At 45.3% G+C, this 23245-nt stretch overlaps 1 protein-coding gene across 1 annotated transcript in view; it reads right to left on the minus strand.

The window, feature by feature from the left end:
• Window positions 1-23245, minus strand: part of LOC138579504 (killer cell lectin-like receptor subfamily F member 1) — a 467589-nt gene that overhangs the window by 274055 nt on the left and 170289 nt on the right. Inside the window, exon 3 of the mRNA XM_069649826.1 lies at window positions 11741-11878. Within this exon, the coding sequence (XP_069505927.1) occupies window positions 11741-11878 (138 nt within the window). The remainder of the gene's footprint in view (window positions 1-11740; window positions 11879-23245) is intronic.

The raw sequence follows: 23245 nt of genomic DNA on the forward strand, positions 1-23245 counted from the left end.
CAAATCGCTACAGTCTTTCTTGGGCTTTGCGAATTTCTATCGCAGATTCATCCATTCCTTCTCCAAAACAGTAGCTCCTTTGACGGCTTTAACTAGCTCCAAAGTGCCTTTCTGTTGGAACCAACATGCCCAAGCAGCATTTGAAAAACTGAAGGAAGCATTTACCACTGCACCCGTGCTTCAACATCCGGATCCTGATCGCCAGTTTGTCGTTGAAGCGGATGCATCCAGTGTCGCTATTGGCGCCGTGCTCTCACAAGTCTGCACAGAAACCAAGGAGGAACACCCAGTGGCTTTCTTCTCTCGTAAACTCACCTCATATGAACGGAACTACACCGTTACTGAACGGGAACTACTGGCTATCAAAGATGCCTTCCGAGAATGGCGTCATCATCTTCTTGGGGCCAAACAACAGGTGTTGGTGTACTCCGACCATAGAAATCTCCAAGCATTCAAATCCATGAAATGCCTTACGGCCCGTCAGGCCAGATGGCATGTCTTTTTTGCCCAATACGATTTCCGGGTCACTTATCGTCCTGCCCGAGAACATGTTAAGTCGGACGCTTTGTCCCGTATGAGTAAAGAGGCGCAGGAAGAAAAACAAGTACAGATCCAGCTGTTGGCAGATCATGTGATTTGTGGGTGTTCGGTTCAACCATCCTTAAAAACCGAAATACAAGAGTGGGTAAAAAATAACCCACAAGTAGTCCGGGATATGAAGCTAGACGTGCATAACGGTTTACCATTCACACAGGGGGTGCTTTATCTATCAACTCCTTCAATGCGGGATAAAGCCCTCAAATGGAATCATGATTCCTTGATTGCAGCCCATCCTGGACAGAAGAAAACACTGGACCTGCTCAAAAGGTGGTGCTGGTGGCCATCCATGGCAAAAGACGTTATAAACTACGTGTCTTCTTGCTCTGTATGTATCCAATGTAAAAATACTCCTGGTAAACCAGTGGGCTTACTCCAATCCCTGCCTGTCCCTACCAAACCATGGGACATGATATCTATGGACTTTGTGGTGGAACTCCCCCCAAATCAAGGATATGATACCCTATGGGTCGTAGTGGATTATTTCACTAAATTGGCCCTATTTATACCTTGTATTGGTTTACCAACTGCTACTGTTCTGGCTGATCTATTCATCCAACATATATTCCGTTTCTTTGGTCTACCATCAGTAATCATTACTGACAGGGGCTCGCAGTTTGCGTCACGCTTTTGGAGAGCCTTAACATCTGCATTACTAATTGATGATAGAATGTCCAGCGCTTATCATCCTCAAACCGACGGACAGACCGAAAGGGTCAATTGTACTATGGAACAATATCTGCGGTGTCTGTGTTTGCAATACCAGTCGGATTGGCTCACGGTACTGCCGGCGGCTGAATTCGCCTATAACAACTCTTATCATAGTGCCATAGGCACTTCACCGTTCTATGCTCTCTATGGACAACACCCCCGATCAATACCTCTAGATTCCGGTCTATCCCTGGACACGCCTGCCGCAGGCCGTACGCTTCGTGATCTGAAGAGATTACAAAGAAGGGTGAAGCAGCATTTGGAGCAAGCCAAACGACGTGACAAGTTCTATGCCGATGCTCATAGGGTGTCCGCACCTGTCTATAAGGCTGGGATGAAAGTCTGGCTATCCACTAAGAACTTAAGAATTCCGGGCAAGAAGAAGTTGTTGCCTAGATTCATCGGTCCGTATGTTGTGCTCCATGTTCTTAATCCTGCTGCTGTACGTCTGGCTTTGCCACAACGATGGCGGGTGCATCCTGTATTCCACGTCTCGCTCATCAAGCCTTTCTCTGACACTACTAGACTGCCGGTACGGCCTGTGGCTATTTCTGTGCGGGGGTCTGATGAATACGAGGTACAAGACATACTGGATATGAAACTCCGTTCTGGTAGACCATTTTATCTGGTGGACTGGAAGGGCTATGGACCCGAAGATAGGTCTTGGGAACCTCTTTCCAACATTCATGCTCCTGCTTTATTGAAGCGCTTCCACACAAGAAGGGGAGAGGTTGTCCCTTTGGGGGATGGCACTGTCATGCATGCTGGACGCTACGCTCGTAGAACAGCTAGACCGTTCTACTCTAAATGGAGGCTATTCGATACGTTACCGGGAAAACGACGTTTACACTTTACACGTCGCTAACTTCACGTGACTTGCTTCGTCACGTGAACTACGGTATCACGTATTTAAGCAGCGTAGAAACTTCACTCGCTGCTTCTGATCGTCTCTATTGGCGTCGTGTAGCTGAACCTCTGATCTACAACCTGGTATTTTCCTACAGCTACTTTTGGGCCTTCGATAGCGTGTGTTCCGCCACACGCTGATTCCTGGAACTATCCCTTCGCGTGCTATTCCACACGCGCTCTTCGTCTGCAAGTGCGGCCGGCCCAGGCTGCGTGAATCCTGCCCGCGTGTAAAATCCACACGCGCTCTTTGTCTTCATACGCGGCCGGCCCAGGCTGCGTGAATCCTGCCCGCGTGTAAAATCCACACGCGCTCTTTGTCTTCATACGCGGCTGGCCAAGGCTGCGTAAATCCTGCCCGCGTGTAACATCCACACGCGCTCTTCGTCTTCAAGTGCGGCCGGCCCAGGCTGCGTGAATCCTGCCCGCGTGTAAAATCCACACGCGCTCTTTGTCTTCATACGCGGCTGGCCAAGGCTGCGTAAATCCTGCCCGCGTGTAACATCCACACGCGCTCTTCGTCTTCAAGTGCGGCCGGCCCAGGCTGCGTGAATCCTGCCCGCGTGTAAAGTCCACACGCGCTCTTTGTCTTCATACGCGGCTGGCCAAGGCTGCGTAAATCCTGCCCGCGTGTAACATCCACACGCGCTCTTCGTCTTCAAGTGCGGCCGGCCCAGGCTGCGTGAATCCTGCCCGCGTGTAAAGTCCACACGCGCTCTTTGTCTTCATACGCGGCTGGCCAAGGCTGCGTAAATCCTGCCCGCGTGTAACATCCACACGCGCTCTTCGTCTTCAAGTGCGGCTGGCCAAGGCTGCGCGAACCCTGCCCGCGTGTAAATCCACACGCTCACGTTGTCTTCAAACACTGTTTTCTTCTACCTCCTACATCTGTGGAATTAACAGAAGGATTGATCCCTAAGTGGGAAGGAAGCCTTTCAAGGATTATTGGAAGTGACTTTGAACTGAACTTTGAACGCTATCCTGTGGTGAATTCAACCCGTATCTAGCGTGAGCCTCGTTCCGTCCGGGATAAGTCTCCCTTACTAATTTTCCCTTCCCTGTCGTTTTGTTCTTCATTTCGAGTCCATCAAGAGACTTCTGGATTGTTCTACCCAGAGATACAGGTCAGTGTGATCATTCCTGTCATTATCTAACTCATCATACTCAGGTTGGAGCAGTTATTCATGATACTTTAATTTGTCCTAGGCTGGATTACTATACCTTACCCACGCCCTTTCCAGTGATCCATCGCTCTGCCTGTTTTATCAGCCAGAGGGTTGTATCATTTGGAAGGTCTTTGTTGACTTCACGACTATCAAGTCGGGTGAACAAGGATCCGGAAGACCCTACCTCCTGTATCCTTTTGAATATTGTATCCTTTTCGTTTGATACTTTGGTGCATTCTGACAGGCATGCACCCCTTGATGCCAACTGACGATGACCAACACACAGACGTGATAATAAAGGAAAGAGAGAAACTGCGCAGACAGATCATCGCCAATCACTTAGACCCACCATCCGTAAAGCTTGAAAACCCAAGAAACCCGAGGAGCTATATCGGAAGATGGGTATACTGCAAACCGGGAGGGAGCTGTGTATACATGTATTGGTCATTTGAAGACCATGTCAACCACTATGGACACCTGGGAGGAGTTACTAAAATATGGAGAGTAAGAGGAGATGAAGAAAAAGATATGTTTGTGGTCGCCAAGTCGACCAGAGGGGGGACTGAAGTGGGAGAACGGGAGAAAAGACTCCCCCCAATCTCCTCGCGACCCTGGCCCAGAGGATCGCGGCCCAGACACCCGCCACGAGATGAATTCGTCTATCTACCAGACGACCAAATACCCTGGTTCAAGAACATCTGGATGTGCCCACCAGCCTGCCCACCAGCCTGCTCTACTCAAGCCGACACCTGCGGCATGGATGAACTCGACTAAGACCTCAACAACAAGCACCCACATCGTTAGAGATGCCATGATGACCTAGCCAACTGCCAAGAACACACGTGCCCCTATGCACACTGGACACTCCCACACCAACCCACACAAAGAATATAATCAGTGCTATGACGTAGGTGACGGATACACCCACTGACGCGCATCTTTATTATTTTTCACATAGATTTTCCGAAATGCAGAAACGCAAGACGCACAGAGCACTCGCTTACACGCTTGCCGACGCTTCCCCCGACCCTTGCATCGTGATGAAAATATAACAAAGACATGATACTGCCTATGAAGCCATGTTGCACCACAACACAGGTGCCGTGCATTACACATCCCCACCTATGAACCAGACCCAAGTAGGCCGCAAGCAAGAGCCGCCATGAACACTGAACGAGCAAGAGTACAAATGCTGACCATGCAGAATGAGCCCAGCGAAAGCTGACAGCCAAGGGAGCGATGTTGCAACTCGTATGCTACCAGCCGACACCAAGCTCACACCTGTAAGCAAAACCAGGCACGCAGAAGCAAATATAACTTTAAATGTGCAGAATTCTGCCTCAGCCACGGTCTCTCCTCACGTGACCAAGCCAAACCTGACGAGGTGCCAGACCCACGAGGGAGAAGTCGCCTGGGTCCCACGTCTGGGACACAGGCTGCAACAATGAAATGACCCAATGGACACCTACAGCGATGGGAATGGTCTGCTCTCAGGCCTATGAGCAAATCCACGCATTGTCTGCACGAACACATAGTTACATATTGTTGCAAATGACAGGTACACCGCGAGCTGGGAACAACGATGGTCCCAGGCTGGGGGGGCTCGTGAGCAGACCAATCAGAACATGGGGGCACTCATCACTGACGCCACTAACATTAGCCAATCATTAGTGGTCTTTGTGTAACAATTTTCAAGTATCTAATAGAAGGGACAACCCAAGTATACCACCTGACTGACCCTCAACCACTAACAATGTTCTCTATATGGCTGCTATACTAACCCTACCACTCAAGGAACCAATCCAGAGTGGCGATAGGTTTTTCGCTAACTTTCCCAGGTGACGCAAGTAGCGCGTCATACTGAGGCAAAAAGGGGCCTGCGAGCCCTAGGAATTTTGAGAGTCTGGACGGATGCGTACGATCCTAGACCCATCCCTGCCGTTGTTCAATTAACAGCAGAACCACCTTGCTTCTTGCGTGTGTCTCATACTCATTTTTGGGGAACACGGGAGGAGTTGGGGCCTCCCAGCCCGGAGGTCCGCGGACGGCCCAGCCGACCCCGGGAGAAACACCCCGACAGAAGCATGAGCATAGGTATCGTCTAGAAAGGCCTTTTTGTGGGGACCATTTGGTTTTGGTGGAAACACATGGCAGTTACATGTCATAATAGAATGGCTTGGGCAATGTTTTTTTATAGGGATAGTAGAGCTAGGTTAGAGTTAGTGAGAGATACAGCCTAGATGTTGTTGTATGTTTTTTGGTTTTGTGTAGCACAGTGTATACATGTTAGAAGATACATATTTTGTTGTGAAGGTGAAGATCCCTGCACAGGGTAGCAAGGTTGTATAAATGCGGCATATATACACTGTAGTGTCACAACGCATATTCTTTAACACAGCATGAAGGAGCGCAGCATTTTCATGAACTTGCATGTGCTGCACAATCATTTTGCTCATGCACTTGTGTGCGCACAGAATGGCACGCCTTTTTATGAGGTTTGATGGTGATATTTCTTATAGTATAATTAGATGTAGGTAGCGTGTAGCGCAATGTATGCAAGGCAAAGCAGTAGAAGCGGGAATAACATGATCATGAGCGCCACCATTTTTTGTAGCAGGCCCAAGTTTGCAGATTAACATAGTGGGCTGAACTCAGGGATGCGAACTGAAGGTGCTTGGCTGAATTTTCAGTGAGTCCATATCTCTGGCAAGGGAACGTGAGGACAGAAAGAGTGTGCGAGTTTTGTAAAGAGTGCAGTTTTCAAGAAGACTGTGGCTTGATCCCATGGAACAAGTTCTCGAATCTGAGATGTGGAAAGATTATTTGGCATGCACAAAGGTTAGGGCGAGCTGCAAGAGCAGCGTTCACACAGGAAAAACATTAGCTGACTAAATTGAGGAAAATAGGGCCTGAGCTGGGCGCAGCAGTGGGCAGACCATTGTCTCTTCACCAGGACACCCACGCCGCTAATGGGAACAGGAGCTAAGGTTCCTGTGATGGTAACTTCTTATCTATCAGGAGAAGTTGCATGATGGGTGGGAACAGTTGGAATGGTTGGGAAGACTGGGGTACGAATGCTATTGGCCAGCCTTGGTGGGATGCAGAGGATCCGGTTGTCTGAACAACATGGCCCAATCTAAATTGGTGTCCGTATCAAACGATGCCCTTGTAATGTGATTGGTGCATTTTTGCTGACCAAGACGGTTGAGTTCATTGTCGGTGGGTAATGCTGTTCATTTTTGTAACATGTCTAGGACCTATTAGTTGCTAACAACGTATAGTTGTTTAGGAGTAGGATCTTTATTGGCCAATAGTGATGATGGGAACATTGTGATTGTTAAATGTTGTATAAATATGTAAATGGATATTTGTGCATTATAAAAGAGGGGCCCACCATGAGTGGATCAATGGTTTTTTGTAGTGCATCCTCCAGGCCGCGGTTTGTTGAATAAACGTCTATGTTTTCCTGCGAGTTGAGCACTCCTTTTTTGCTAGATGGAAGAGAAATGGGTCCACATCAAGCAGTGAAAAGCTGCCATCCAAGTCTGGCCCTAAGAGTGCTTAAGGAGCCTGCTAAGTTGGAGTTGAGGAGCCATCTGAGGAATTAAACATAAGATCAAAACCCCAGGCTAGAAACTAAAACGTATAACCGGTGTGTAATAAAATGAAAATCTTAGCCAATGTTTGATGACAGAAAATGAATCGATGTGTGTCTCCAATTCTGTGAAATGTTTATGCAGGGAAATGTTTAAACATAAATTCTTAACTATTCCTTGTATTGCTCTCTTTGGAAAACGAATTGAATATCCTACCAGTCAGGGGACCAGATTTAGAGGAGTACAGAGAGGCCCCGGAAACCTGGGCAGAAAATAAAAAGGATGGAAATATACGAAGAATGGCCCTGACGCACAATGGGCAGTTGGAAAAGGAGATGGAAACCAAATCACCCACTCCCGGATGAAAAATAGACAGCGGGCTGTTCTCAATCATAAGGAAAGACATTGGGACTGATTAAGGAAAAATAAGAACCCCACTTTCCCCAGCCCTTTCACAGTAGTTCAAACATGAGAGAAAGAGCAGGGTGTGAAATGTGTTAGGTATAATCAGCCCCGTGATATAGGTGAACTGCCTCAGGCCAAGTTAGGCTCAAAGGTTCCGAAATATGGAAGACTATCTATTGGCTGGCAGATAAAAGCCCAGTGGCAAGTCCAAAAGGGATATGCCTCATTAAACCCACATGACACAGATACAATGAAGTACAGCTTTGCCCAACTCAAGGAATTGTTAGGTAGAACTCTGTGCACTCTGCGGCTTTCATGGAATCAGCAACATATCAGAAATGAAACTCTATTGCCAGAGTAATTTAAAAGCACCCTGAAATTAAGGAAATCACTCTGTTAGAATGTGGAAAATGATTAATAAGCGTAAGAATAACGATGGGGCAAAATGTATTTTATGTAATGCAAGATATTGAATCAGGTTTGATGTAAAAAAAATAATTTAAAAGCACAATTTCTCTGTGCATAAGAACTGACTTAAGGCTGTGCATGAACAAAGGAAATATGTCCCCCCATCAAATCACAAAGGTCAAGCAACTTAACCTCCACCATTACATTTATCAGACACATTTGGAAAAATCCCCTTTGTAGTTTAGCAAAGACAGGAAGGGGCGGAGCTTAGGTCTGGGAGGAATTGCTGGGGGGGTGAAGGGGTGTCCACTGAATAAATAAAATCACTGTCTAGTGATTTTGACCTTTCTAAACTACCCAAAATATAATTCATTTTTGTGGTGGAGTCTGGGGCTGGATGACAAATTGACATGCAGCAGAAGGCTAGATGATCCAAGAGTTGTACTTTCTCTCCCCATTAGATAAGCGAACACATGGTGGGCATTTGCCCAGGAAAAAGGAATGAAGATTTTTTTATTGCAGGCTATCTCAACAGAAGAGCGATAACCAAGCCTGGACATAGGTCTTGGGAACATAATAAATGTTATTTAATTGAATCTAAAAGTATGCATATAATTAGAGATTATAGTGATATCTATTGAAAATCATATTTTGCTCATAACATGGGTAATCGTGACAGACACAGAGAGGGTTCATAACTTTCCAAAAAGTACATAAAGAACACTATCTGTTGATAGGACTCCCCTCAAAATTATAAGCTATAAGGCAAAATATAGTTTCAGATTCCCAGAATGAGTTACAGATAGGAGAGCCTGGTATCTGGTAGCTTATTGAATCAAATACTTATCTGTAAAATATCATGTTCCTAACATTATCACTGTTTGTATAACTCACAGAAATCTGTCATTTGTGCAGACACTCACCTGCCGACAGCAGACACATGTCATCGGGATCGGTATGATCAGATCATTTTAGAAATATATGGGAAATATATGGGCTGTGACTATTAGTTCCAAATAGCTGAAAAGTGCAATGTTGAAGATTTTTTACTTCATATTTGAGTTCTTCAGAAATTCAATTTCAGATGGGTGAAGTAAGAACTCTTACCTTTGCCTTTGGACCCGATTACCAATAAAAGGCCTTATTTAGGGGGAAGAGTAGTAGTGGTCCAATCAGGATAATTAGCCAATGAGCCGGTACATTTTGAGGTGGAACTAGGAGGTTTTAAAACTGGATGCATTGTGGAAAAAGGGACAAGTGAGAAAGGAACTTTACTCAGGACCACCAGGTCTGCTAAGTTATTACATGAGGATGCCTTGCTGCGTAATGTATACACTTCTCTCCTTTTCGCTGGCATGTTAAGCACAGAACTCCAAACTCCCAATGAATATCCATAAAGCACTCTATCACTTGGCTATCTGGTGGAATTATTAGTGTAACAAAGAGCTTACACACCTCCACTTAGCGAACACAAGGAATAATTATGAAGCTTCTTCACATTCAGCCAGCAAAGAGTGTGAGGAGTCAATGAACACTGTCTCATTAATCAAACACACATAAGATAACGGGGAAATGGTGGAATAAACATGCAGAACTAATAAGGGTAGAGTACCCACTATTTTAGGACCGTGAGAGGGATGTGCTTATCACAAGACACACGCACACCCTACCACTACAGCTTCCAATCTTACTATCCCTCCTCAGGTATGAAACAGGATGGTATTAGGTCAAAAGACTTTTTTCTTTAAAACAAACAAAAAAAGATTGATTTAGAAAGACTGCTCTGCGACCGCACAGAGCGGTCTTTCTAAATAGAACTGGCGTGCCCCTGCCACATACGAGTGTGCGCAGGGGCTAACAGGCTCGGTGAGCCCCAGAGATGTAATCGAGGGAGTGTGAGGTGAGTTTCTGTCTGTATGTGTGTGTGCGTGTGTCCATGTGTGCTTGCACGTGTCTGTGGAGAATGCCTGCATTGAGGCAGGAAGGGGTGGTGGGTGGACAAATGGAAGGTTCGATGGTTAAAACCCTCAATTAATGAGAGAATCAGCGGGAGAGGGTAGGAGTGGGAAAGGAGGGGAGGCAGTATGTAAAGTTTCAGCATTTTAAAGCCAACTCCAAAACGGTCTGAAAATCTGTCTTTTTTGTGTTCTGGCTTTAAAATATGGAAATATGACATAGAACCCACAGGATTGGAGTTGTCTAGTTCTCTTGCTGCTGTTTCCTGTGACCCTTCTGCAGAGCTCCTATTAAATATTACCCGAATCAACTATACAGAATTTCGACTGGAAGTCAGATGCAACACAAGGGTCTGGATGTGTGCAGCCTGCCAATTCCTGAACAGTTCCACCCTAGGCAAGCACAGAATTTGCCTACTGCTGCACAGCAAGCACAGCCCTGGCCAGCAGAACTCTCATCTGTGGTTGATACTGCAAAGTTTTGCTTGATTCTAATGTAGTATGTAGAGCACTAGTCTAGTACTAACTTCTCTAATTGAGCTTCTTAAATAATGACATCTTTGTCAGAGTATAATTGCAAATATGGTGGACTTTCTTCTAACCTGCTTATTCTGTCACTCTGGAGCAAAGTTGATCTGGTTTCCATCTCTCCCTATCAATTTATTTAAGTTGCAATTGACACTGTGGAGCAGATTGCTGGATCTCTTGAGAGTGACCATAAACCAAAGTATTATGTTATAATTGGTTTAGGGGTCTTCTGTCTCAGCCCTTTAAATAGCGAAATTTCTATCCGACCTACATCTTTCATTTTTACAAGAGGGGAGGATTTATCCTATAGGTGTGAGAAATGGGCACATTTGTTTTTGACATTTCAATGAAACTTTGAAAAAGTAATTGAACATTTTTTGAGACAAAACATTAATGTAACAAGCGCAACGGAGGGAAACGAAGTCTGCAAAAAAGAGATTTCCAACAAATTATTGCAATAAGGTCAGGAAAATTATTCTTGCGGGAAATGTTTTTAGAAAACTATTTAGTTACGTTTTCCAACTTACTTTGAAGAAAATCTGCAGATACACCTTTGGTGCAGATTTTCCCAGCCTAGTGAGTCAATTTGACTTTTGTACTTAAAAATCTGCAAAACACTTTTTGTCAAGTTCTTTTCGGCAATTTTGCCACATGTGTAATTTGAAAATAGTTCTGATTTTGCAATTTTGAGTAGTGAAATAGTTTGGAAGTTTGCCCCATTACCGGAATGTCTTCCAGTCAGTGGCGTCACCAGGAATCAAATTTAGGAGGGGCACAGAGGGGGCCAAAGACAAAAGTAGGGGAGCCACAGACAAAAGTGGGGGGGGGGCACCTATGAAAGGTAATGTGTGATGTCATAAGCACTCTTGCAGAGAGGCTTTTGTGCACGCCAACTACCCACACCCCACTGCACCTCCCCTCCCATCAGAATGCAGGCACAAAACCATTCAGTGACTAATGGCCCATCATTAGCAGTTTCGTGAGCTACATTCTGATGGGAGGGGCTGCAAGCTGCTCTGCACACTATAGAGGTCACTGTGCAGAAGCCGGACAGGAGCACCTGAGAAGTGGCTGGTGCTCATGTTCATACCGATGCCAGAATGCATACCAAGATCACTGTTAGCTTTGAGAAAAAAGGAGAACATTTGCCTCAGTGAGTGTCACAAATAACACCACGAACAGAGAATATGGTCACTGCTCGCCTTAGGTAGGGTGGGCACAAAGGGGGCACAGGATTTCAGAGGGAGAGCACAGGTCCCTCCAACCCCCCACTGGCAACACCACTGCCTCTAGTTCACCTACTACCCATGTGTGCTCCATCTGTTCCTAACAGGTTCAATGATTTTGGGCATTTTGACTAGAGCATTGTTCTTACATTTTGATATGTGCAGATGCTCTTAAGCTCTGGTGGAAGACTCATCTGTACAGCAGTTTTCCCTGATCATGAAATGCTTTCTCATTTTCTTACCATTTGACTCTCCACAGAGATGATCTTTTAGCCCCTCTGACGTCAGCGCGATCTTCTCAAACGCGAAACCTGAGTTGGAGCACAGCTGGGCAGTGACGATCCCATGCTTTGAATTGCCTTGTGTTGATCCCTTTGCGACTGAAATATGGAACAGATTAATGTCAGCATCATATGTGGCAGGACACACATGTATGTTCATAATGTGATGTGAGATGGGTCCGGTGTATGGGCCACAGAACAGTATGTCTGCAGTTGTACATTACATGTGGGAGGCCTTCTGGCCAGTAATTAGAAGGCAGGTGCTGTAAAAAGACACAACCTGATCTGTAAAGCAATGCTCAATTTGCTAGCGTTTGGAATTTTGGAAATGCAATTATTTACTTAATGCACACTTGTAATGTACGCATGAAAGATTGTCCCTTGAGAACACCACCATAATGTCCAGATATGCAGGCGCACCCACCCGGAGAGCAGGGCACCCTGCGCTTCTGTGCTCTGGACCAACCCGCAACTAATGAGCTAGGGAAGGACGAAGGGTCACCCGCCCCCCCTGGAAACCCTTCCAATCCCGTGCACCCCCCGGACCTGCTCAGTGATCAGCACTTTCTTTGAAACGGAAATACACAGAAAATGCAGGTCATTGTGCACTTGCTATTGCACTATAATTGTTTGTATTGTGTTGCAGAGCATTGAGACTGTGACACAGCACACAATAGTCCCCATCTCGCCTGCTTGCATCATGGGGTGTAGTCTATAAGAGATGGGGACATACGACAAAGCAATGCATAGATCGGAAGGGGTGGAACCCCCCTCCCCCCACCACCTCTGAGTTCAATTAACTAATGCAATCTTCTCTAATTACCTCCAATGCTGTTATATGTTTGCATTTTCCCGAATTTAGAGGCTTAGCTACAGGAAACCATGCAATCGTATTTCTTTCTCAACAATTTGTATCAACAATACTTCTGTCAAATGGTTTTACAAGCACATCTTAAATTTCATTGAGAATCATACGGTCTGCTTTGCTGCTCTCTCTGTAGCCAGGTGGAAAACCTTTGTATTCACCTCACTTAAAGCTCTCACACACTCTACCGAAACAAAGAAAAATGGGGTGTAGGTACAGAGCAGCAGCTCATTTAGCTGAAGCCTGAATCGTGCTCCTTACATACCAAAAAAGAAATAATGAAGGTAAAAAACTGTGTTCTTACATAATCGTATTCAACCAGCTATCAATGAGCGCATTTTTTATGTCTACAATTCTGACGATTCAGGTAAGCCTCACTATGTGAAGAATCTACAGACCCCTCAATGGAACCTTCTGGTCCTTTTCGGCTTAGGCACACATGCACTTTAAACCAAGTCTCTGATGAAGATGTTCTCATCTTATCACAGAAGCTGGAACCCACTTGCTCTAGCTCTGATGTTCTCTCTGCTCTAGCTGCTAAGCACCACACATTGGCTTTGTCCTGAAACACCTCCTGTTTTTTCAACCTGCCCTAGAACAGGGGGTGGTTCCCCTGGTTCTCAAATCTGCTCTTATTACTCTTATTACTCCACTCCTTAAGCAACCTTCTATGCATCTAGGTGTGTTGGTAAACTACAGTCCAATAGTGGGCTTAACCTGGTTGGCTAAGATTCTAGTGGTTTCTGGAATTTGTGGAGAATAATCAGCTACTTGACCCACTACAGGCGGATTCCCCCCCCCAGACATTGGATGGGAATTGCCCTAGTCGCTGTCTGGGATGATGTGGTGCATTATTCTGACATGGGACATCTGTCTTTGTTGGTGATGCTAGATTGTTCTGCCTCCTTTGATTGATTAGACAATGGCATCATTCTGCTGTCATGAATTTCCATTTTACTTGGGCTTTCTGGCTCCTCTCTGGCATTGATTCAGAGTTTTATGCAGAGGAGGTCTCAGACATTACAGATTGTCCATTTTGCCTCAACCTCCTCACTGGTCACCTTTGGGGGGGCACAGGTCTCCTCACTCTTGTCCCTTATGTTTCTTATTTCAATGCTACCTCTTATGTTCATCATCCTTAAATTCGATATCCAGATGACACGCCAATTCCTTTTAAGGCTTATGGTCCTCAGGAGAGTTTCTCCCAACTTCAGCTATGTCTGGCTGAAATCAAATTTTGGTTGGCCGACAACAATCTCCAAATGAATCACAATAAGACTAGGACTAAGACCATGTTTATGGCTTTGAATAATGTACTTAATGATCCACTGAAATGTCTCATTTGCCCCATCCTTCAGGTTGCACACAACCTTTTTACAAAAAGCTCAAAATCTTGGAGTAATCTGAGATCCAGACCTGAGGCTAGTCTATCAAGTCAACAAAGCTGTCTGATCTTTGTAATTTTGGCTTGGAATGCTGTGCCACAGTCTTTCCTTTCTTGCACAAACAGACCATGCTGTGGTGGTTGATGCTTTCTTTAACTCCCGCTTAGATTATGCCAACGCTCTTTTTGCAGGATTACCGACGTCCCTTTGAGGCGCCTCAATAATACTCAAATTGTGGCTCTGCAGCTTATTTTAAAGCGGCCTAAGCTTTCTTTGATTTTCACCTGCAACACATCCTGCACTGTCTGCCCACACACCAACGTTTAGCTTTCAAATTATTATTTTTTAAGTGCTTATATGGCTTGGCACCACAGTACCTGATAACCTGACGCAGAATATCCAACTACACCAGCCGGTGGAAAACCTTTGCTCTGCACATGCTTATCTGCGTGTTATTCCCTTCACCCATTGTACTACTAGAGTGGACAGATGCTTCTCCATTGTTATGCCTCACCTGCGGAACTACCTTCCACCTCTTCTTTATATGTTAAACTCCTGTAAAACATTCCAAACTGACAGCATTTTTATTCTCATAATCCTTCTTCTTTCATTGAGTTTTTTTTCCCCCCAAGATTTGCGCATTTACTAATTATTCCAGATACGTCCAGATGCACTTTTATTACCTGGTACTTCATTCTATGTGCCTTACAAATCCTGCCATCAACCAGCCAATAAACCAATCCTATTGAGTATCTCTCGTAGGTTTGATGCATGGCCTGGGGGGGACTAGAGCTGGAATGGAGGAAGAGGTACGCCAATATGTGGGTGTGGGTGGGGTGAGGTTAGCAGGCGATGAGGGCTGCCATTGCTGGGTGTTGTAGGGGCCTACAATGGTGGCACATCTAGTATGGATGTGCTCTCTTACAGTGGCATGACCATGTTTTACTGGTATTATGGCAAACCCAGCACAACGAGTGTTTGTATGTTGGCATTCTGGCATAAATTGGTGTTTTCTTTCTATGCCATTGAATTGTTTTTGAAATGGTAACAGGATGAGTGCTCTTATGTGGGTATTGCGGCCCACATTGGTGTTTTCCATCTGTGGCATTTTAGTATCAAAGCCAACATGGTGAGTGTTCCTATGTGGCAATTCTGTGCTACATTGCTGAAGCCAGTATTGACATGATTTCCTTCATTTGCATGGCATGTGTACGGGTTGGAAAAGGTACCATCATGTGTTTTAACTTGGCCTTCCTGGCCTACGTTGGTGTTTTCTTTCTGTGGCATTGATGTGTGGCACTGCATTTTCTACATGCATTATTAACAAGGCCAGTATGATAGGTGATCTTCTATGGGCATACTGGCCTACATTTGTGCAGCCAGAATTGACATCTTTTTCTTACAGTGGCACGACTTGCTTTACTTGTGTCATGGGCAAATCCAACATGAGCATGCTTGCATGGCCATACATGCTTAGATTGGGGCAGACAGTATGGGCATGGTTTCCTTCAGTGGCCTGGCATTTTTTACTGTCATTATGGGCAAACCAAACAGGAATAATTTCTTATGTGATGATTCTTGCATATATTGGAAAAGCCAAAATGGTCATGAGTATGTTATTATGTGGGAATAGTGACATGTATGTGTGAAGTAAGCACGGCCATGTATGTTCAGCATGACATTCTGTTTACACTGGCATAAGTGCCATATTTTGTGGGTTAAGCCGTTGTGGCAATTAATTGTATAACAATCCTCTACACTAATGGTGACTCACATCGATTGGATTGTATCAAGTGTTACCCTAAAACACTGAATGCAAATCTTATGATTTTTTACCCTTTTCTAAAGGAGGTGTACATTTATACACATTATATTAAAAAAGGTTCTCTGGGGAGAACCCTCCAAAAATCACATGGTTGGTTCGGCCTCCCTCATTATGCTTTGTCGGTCTTGCATATTCATATGAAATGTTTATGCCCCTCAAAAAAAAAAAAATCATCAGCCACCACTATTTGTGCCAGTGCATAAAATGCACTAACATTTTGAGTTACAAACCAACTGTGAAAGCAGGAAATGCGCTTAATATCCCCTACGTAATATGTTAATTGAAGTCTGATTGCTTCATTTCAATCAGCGGAATCTTCTAATTTGTGCCACATAATTCCAATTTTTACAACACATGAATGATATGATAATTCATTTATAATGCATCTGTACACAAGTGTTTCTAGGAGCGACAAGACAAGGAAGGGGAAGACAAAGGGGAACAAAAACAAACGATCCTACTAGGCCTTGTGTCATTCAGATCGTGTAAGTGCAAGGGGAAGGGAGAGTAGAAGTGCTGGGGGTGGGGGGAAGAGAGTGTAAAGCAAAGCTCAAGTAAGTGCTGCCAGGGTTGCCGGTTCTAAGTGAGTGCAGGAGGCAGGGGACTGAAAGGTTGCAGATACAGTCCCTAGTGGGCAGCACACCCGGAGGCAGTGCAAGGGGCTACTAGTCATGACAGAGCCTGGTCTCCATACATTTCAGAGGGAGGCCATGTAACCAGTAAGTGCAGCAGACAAGAACATCAGCAGGGGGGAGAGAGAGAGAAAGCAGAAGTGAAAAGGAAGGTCTTGAGTTACTTCCAGAACCTGAGGTGGTCCTGCTCAAGTTTGAGAGAGGCAGGGAGGCTGTTCCAGAGGGAGGCACCAGCTGAGGAGAGGCATCTACCCCCACTCTCTGCCTAGAGAAGCGTCTGACCCTCAGAGAGTTGGAGGTGGATGAGCATGGGCTTGAGAAGGAAAGTGCTAAGGAAGAGAGAGTTGGATGTGGTGGGCCTGCGGCCAAAGAAAGCCTTGTGGACAATGCAGCAAGTCTTGAACTTGATCCTTGCAGCCACTGGCAGCCAATGGAGGGATTTCAGGGCTGAAGATATACGATCCCTGGGATTGAGGCCAAGGATAAGTCTTGCAGTCCTTTTCTGAATTAGTTGCAGAGGGCAAAGAGTAGAGGCAGGCAGATTTAGGAAGGGGCTGTTGAAGTAGTCGAGCCTAGAGAGAACCAGGGATCCGGAGACAGTGAGCTCCTTGGGGAAAGTGAGAAAAGGAAGAATACCTCTGAGGAAGTTCAGCTGGTAGTAGGACTTCTTAGAGACATCTATGATGTGAGAAGAGAATGAGAGGGTGGAATCAAAGATGACACCAAGGTTTTTTTCCTCGCAGGAATCTGAGCATTACTGCACAACAACACATTCTTACTAATCATAAATACAGTGAATGTTATCCAAACAAGTAAGAGAGTATTGTGGGCTAATATTGCCTTAATTCCTGCTGGTCAAAATGTTTTATCACAATCCTATCATCTTGCCACCACAGGGTGCTCTGTAAAGATGGTCCTATCATAAACCTGCTATGTCTTTGAAGTGTCAAATGCACTAGCACTGATCTTCAAACCTACAAGATAAATCATGGAATCAACTGTATTCTGCAATTCCGTTCTGGAGCTTACAGAACCAAAATGGTGTATTCTGGTCCCTGTGGTCTTTCTCTGACAAAATGGAACACCTGCATTTTCAAGCGATTTGTATGATTCTGGCTTCAGCCCATAATGCTTGTGCAATCTACAAGATTCCAGGTACTTATCAAAATACCTCCTAGATTCATTTCAGAACCAAATACAAATCTAAAATCCATTTCAGACTTTGGATCTAATCCTTACTCAAACCATGCAAGAGCTACTTTTAAAAGGCAGAGTGTGGTGCACTATTTACCTGGGTCAACTGCCAGCGTTTTAATCTGGATTCTTACTGTTATAATGTACACCAACCCCACAGCATGATTGCTTTATGAGATAACCAAGAGATTTATCCCAATAATGCAGTTTTCCGCCTCAGCAATGGACACCACTTTGTACTACCACAGATGCCATCTTTTGACTAGGCCACAAACATCATCACTCTGCAAACTCAGCTCTTCCTTCCCCAGCACCTCGCACAGACAGTCCAAGGCATCACCACCCCCTGTCAGCTCTGTCCGAGCCTTGTTCTCACGGAAGTCCAGCCATTTACTGTTGCAATTGTCCACAGAATATGCTCTCTTCAGAGCGTGAGACCAGAGCTGGCCCCAGCTTATGTGCCCATCCATCTCCACTAACCTTCCCAATGCTCTATCGGCCCCCACCCCACCAGACCACAGTCCACCGGTCCCCAGCCCCCCATTCTCTTTCATTCAGATGCACATCTGACCCCCCTCACACTGACCATTCCAGAACACCCAACGTAGAGATAATCCAGTGTAGCAGTATATTCTCCCCAAAACGAACACGTCTGTTCTTATCATGAGGCATCAGATAAAGCCCTGAATGCACAGGTCGGAATGCCAATATATTAGCCTATGTTCTCTAAGTACCCCCATTCATGCAAAGATTTTTATGCTCGCCATTATTCTTTCTTGATCAGTTCCTGTTGTTTAGCTTAGTTAGTTAACCATGTTTCATATTTGTCCTGACCTTCACTGTGGAGATACGCCCAGCTGACCCACGTGCCACCAAATCAACTGGGAAGCAGTGGCCAATTACAGCCTGGTATCCCCTATAGAGCAGGCTGCGCCACATGGGCCCATCAATCCGCACTGTTATTTTATACTCTATAGTATGACCTCACTGATGACGCCAATGTCTCTTATAATGTGCTGCCCATGTATTGTTTGGCACAGCGCTCTCCGGCAGCAGAGTTCTTTACTTGTATACTTTTATTTGATATAAAAGTTTGTTCTCTTTGCAACTCATCTCTTGGTCTCATTCCCTAACGGGGTGTGTTATCATTATTTTTGCATATTATGTGGACACGTGTTTGGGTGCCCAACTTCACGAGCAAGAGGAGTCCCTCCAAACAAACTGCTGGCGCTTTGTGATTAGGATGACAACTGCCCCGCTTTCCTTTCCATCCTGACAATGTTCTTGGGGGCTCTCTACTTACAGCCTGCAACTTGCTTTTAGGTCACCTGTTTTTTGAGGCATTTTAAAGCCTTCTACCTGCTTGCAGGTCTTTTGCTCTTTTCCTTGTACTAAATTTCTAACGATAAAGTGGCAGAGAAAGTACATCTGCAAAGTTTGTACTGCCTGATAACATTCAGGTGATCACGGCCGTGGACCTGCAGCCGACTTAAAAAACAGTGAAAGAAGAAGACAGTGTATGTCACTGATGGACAACCTGTGTCTTGCATGGCATCTCTACCAGCTACAGCACCAGTGAGCAGAGGGGGAGATTGAACTATTCTGTCATGCTGGAAGAACTGCCACAAGCTCAAGGGGAGAGACTGAGACTGTGAAGGTACTTTGGATGTCAGGCACAGAGCCAGTGAATAGTGGTAAGGATCAGCAGAGACCACCTTGACCGACCATAAGTGATTGAACCACCAAAGAAAGATCCCAAGAGAAAAGTGTGAGCTGCAGATGAGCGAGGGTGCCCGAGGGAGTCCTGACATCTGGACTCAAAAGGGAGAGCCGAGCAAAATGCACTGAGCAAGTGACAGTCCCAATTGGGTGAGAGGGAGTGCCCACAGATATGCATGAAGGTGCATCTTAGGTTTTAGATAATGGAGAATAACAGAGGAAAGCTGACTGCAAGGCAATGAAACCACAGCATGGTAGTACACATAAGGAAAGCCTTGCCACAAGAGTAGCACTAAAATTTAGGGAAGGTGAGGAGAAGTCCCTCCAGAACCTTGTAAAAGGTAGTAATGAGAATCCAATACCGCCAAAAAGCAGTGTATGCCTGGAACTCAGAGTGCAAGTTCCTAGAGTGAACTCAGAAAGAGGTGCTGACATGGAACACTGCACGCTATGAATTAGAGTGCCAGTTGCTAGAGCACTCCACGAATGCAATACTTATAAGAAATGGACTTGGAGTGCAAATTTCCATAGCCATAATATTGTATTCTGTAATTGAGAATTCAAGTTCCTAGAGCGATCTTAGAAAATAATGCCTACAATAAAACGTGCATTCTGGAGCATTGAGCATGAGTTCCTCAAGCACCTAAGAAAGAGACATTTAATTACTTGCTTGCTGCATCCAGGAGTCTAAATTGCTCGAGCATTTGAAAAAGATGTATTTTAGTAGTGCATTGCATGCTGGACATTGGAGTCAAATCTCCTTACGCATCTAAGAAGTATACTTGGTTATACAAGACAGATTGGTGATGGCATAACCTGGGAGAGAAGGGCAAATCCTGATGATCTCTGAATCCAGTTATTACAATATTGAGTCAGTCACTGGATTTGTTGCTGTTTGCAGCATGAAGCCTTGCTAAAAGGACCTGCACTTACAGACCGAAGCTTGCTTCAAATCATCTGTTCTTTACTCAGATAGTAGAACATATAACTCTAGGGAACACCCTTTTTAGATTAGAGTCCATAGCACCCGCTACTGAGCAAAGTAAGTGTTGCACAAATCTGCAACTTTCCGCATGCCAACAGCTAAATCAGACATGAGTTGGGCAGTCGGGGATGCCGGGCACCAGTAAGGAGACCGGTGCCGGTAATCCCCTACCGCCCTATTCGGAGGTCCCCTAAGGGAACCGCAAGGGACGTGTGGTTGTACCACACGTCCCTTATGGGTCCTGTTAGGGGACCAGGCCGCTAGCAGGCCCGTAATAGCGCCTTCCCCATTCCAATTCCCCATTCCCATATGGGGGCTAAAATGGGAATGGGGAAGGGTTGGTGCAATGGGGATTTACCGGTCCCGCCAGGGTCGAACTAGACTGGTAAGTCCCCATTGCACCACACCGGACACGGTCATGGTATGGAGGAAGGTTGATTTTCAAGAAGGGAGAAGGGTTCCCATCACCAGTTTGTTCTCATACAGAGATGACGGTGATGTCTGGGACTTGATTGTTCCTCAAATGGAATTCTAGTTTGTCGGACCGTTGTTCAATCATTTGGCGTGTGCCATTCAAACTCACATAATTTGTGCTTTGTTTTAATTTGATTGGCCAGTTAGTCTGAGTCCGGAGGACCTTGTTCACTCAGTCAATCTGGGGGGACAACCTCCGAAGGAGGTAATTCCCCAAGAGACAAGGTGTGGCCTCTGGAGTGATGACTATCACTGGGTGTTTCACCCTATGTCGCCCAATTTTTATCTCCAGATCCGCAGCCCCTTCGACGGAAATATCATTCCCATCAAAGTTTTGGAGTTGTCCGGGAAGAGGTGTGAGGGGAATTTGGTGACTCTCCCCCCTTCCTGAATTTAGTTGGTTGAAGGCCTTTTTGGACATTAGGCTGGCTTGTGATCCAGTATCCACCAGTGCTGATAATGCACACTGACCCTGTACTCTGACAGAAGCATACAATCTTCTTTCTCTCTCCTCAAGGAGACAAAGAAAATTTGCATTATGTGCCAGCTTGCTGGTTACATTTTTTATTTTGAACTCCGACACTGTGTGACCTTGGACAGTTTTTTTTGTGTTGGAGCCTGAGAAACTGTAAAAAAGATTGTGCGCCCAGAAACAGGTGGGATTCTTTGCTGTCCCCCTTTTCCCAGAGACGGTTAGCCAAACCTGTTTGGGAGGAGGATACCTCTGTGATTTCTGGGTCCTCTGTGTTATATTATTTGGGCTTAAGAGCTTCTTGCTCTGGCTCAGTTTCCATACTTACCCCATCAAAATCAGAGTCTCTTGGGACCCATCTTTCTTTGGGAGGGATCCCTCCATCCATAAATGAGAAGATTTTCTTCCCTGAATCCTCCAGGGATTCTTCTCCTTCGAAAGGGATGATGTGGATGTCCTCCACAAAGTGGGTTGTCTTTGGCTTTCGATTTCTCCAACTTACACACCTTTAGGTTCCAGCTTTTCAGAGGTAGAAGATTCATGTTCAGGGGTTTCCAGGGGTTTTGTTCTGGTAGGAAAGGAAGCTTCCTCTAGGACTTTGCATCTCCTTCCCACCCAGGCCCCCTCCTCTTGAACTTGTTGGTTGTCAGAGGTTTCTTCCCATCATTGCTGCCTCAGTGAATCAGACTCGGGTGTTAAATTATTCAGGATAGCATTTTCCAGTTGAGGGTTCTGCTGAGCCCTCAACATGCAAATCAGGTCATGGGTTAATTGTTGGACATGTCGCCCCAGTTGTGACATTTTTTCTGGTTGGTAGCGAAGTCATGATTCATACCTTTGCTGCTCCCGGAAAGGGTAGCTGTCTCTTCTCCTGGAGTAGCTTGGGTATGGGGAGTTTCCCTGGTAACTTTGCATCCTAGATCTCCCTTCTGTCGGATTTGGGAATCTATTTTCCTGAAAGCGGGGAGAGAGAGGAGGATTATACTTGAAATTAGGGTTTGAAGGGTATCTGGGAAAGAAACTTAGGTTGGGGGGTGTGTATTTCTTCCCTTCTGAGGGAGGTTTTTAGGAACATTTTGAGGGAGGCTTCCTGGGGCAGTACCTCCCTTGTCGGGCCCCATTTCTGCACCGGGGAGTGTAGACAGACCCCAGAATGAGTCTGTTACCCTTATATCTCAGACTGATGTAGGTGGCAGTGTCAGATGGAGTGTTGGTCTGATATACTGCTTTGCTACAACCCGATTGAGTTGGACCTGAGGGTATCCTCTGCCTCTCATTCTGCTGATTTGGTGAGAGGAGTATTTTTAGGTCCCCCCATCTTCAGGTCCAAATAATATATATTTTTCATCTCTGCTACCTTTGCAGCGCCAGGTGTGTGTGATGGTTTGGTTTTTTTGTGGTTATTTTTATTTTCAGAGGGATTTTGAACCTCATAGATCCTGTTGGCATGTTCTATCACCCAATCCAGGGTTTCATGTTCATGGAAATCCTTTACTAATTGGGCCATTATGTATTTTGGGAATGCATGAAAATATGTGTTGATTAACTCCCGGCTATTGGTGTTCACTGGCCTAGAACTCTGTGCAAATGCTCGTTTCAGCTCCTGCACAAACTCTCTAGCTGCTTGGTCTTCCCCACGCTGCAAGTTGTATGCTGCCCTGCAGGCCTCTTTTGGGTTCCTATGAATTGAGAAGTGTTTAAGAATGGCCGCCTTATCGATGGACCATTTTTATTTATTTATTTTATTTTTATTTATTGCATTTAGTTACACACCCAAACCCTTGGGTATCACTTTGTAAGTTAAATACATCTTAGTGAGCTTAATTGGTTACATATGTCATGGGTAGGTCTCTTAGGTGTCTTGGTTGTCACATCTTGGACAGGTTCATACATTCATAAGGTTGGTTGCATTTTG

This window comes from Ambystoma mexicanum, chromosome 3p, assembly GCF_040938575.1.
Source record: "Ambystoma mexicanum isolate Mex_15411 chromosome 3p, UKY_AmexF1_1, whole genome shotgun sequence".
Classification (NCBI taxonomy): domain Eukaryota; kingdom Metazoa; phylum Chordata; class Amphibia; order Caudata; family Ambystomatidae; genus Ambystoma; species Ambystoma mexicanum.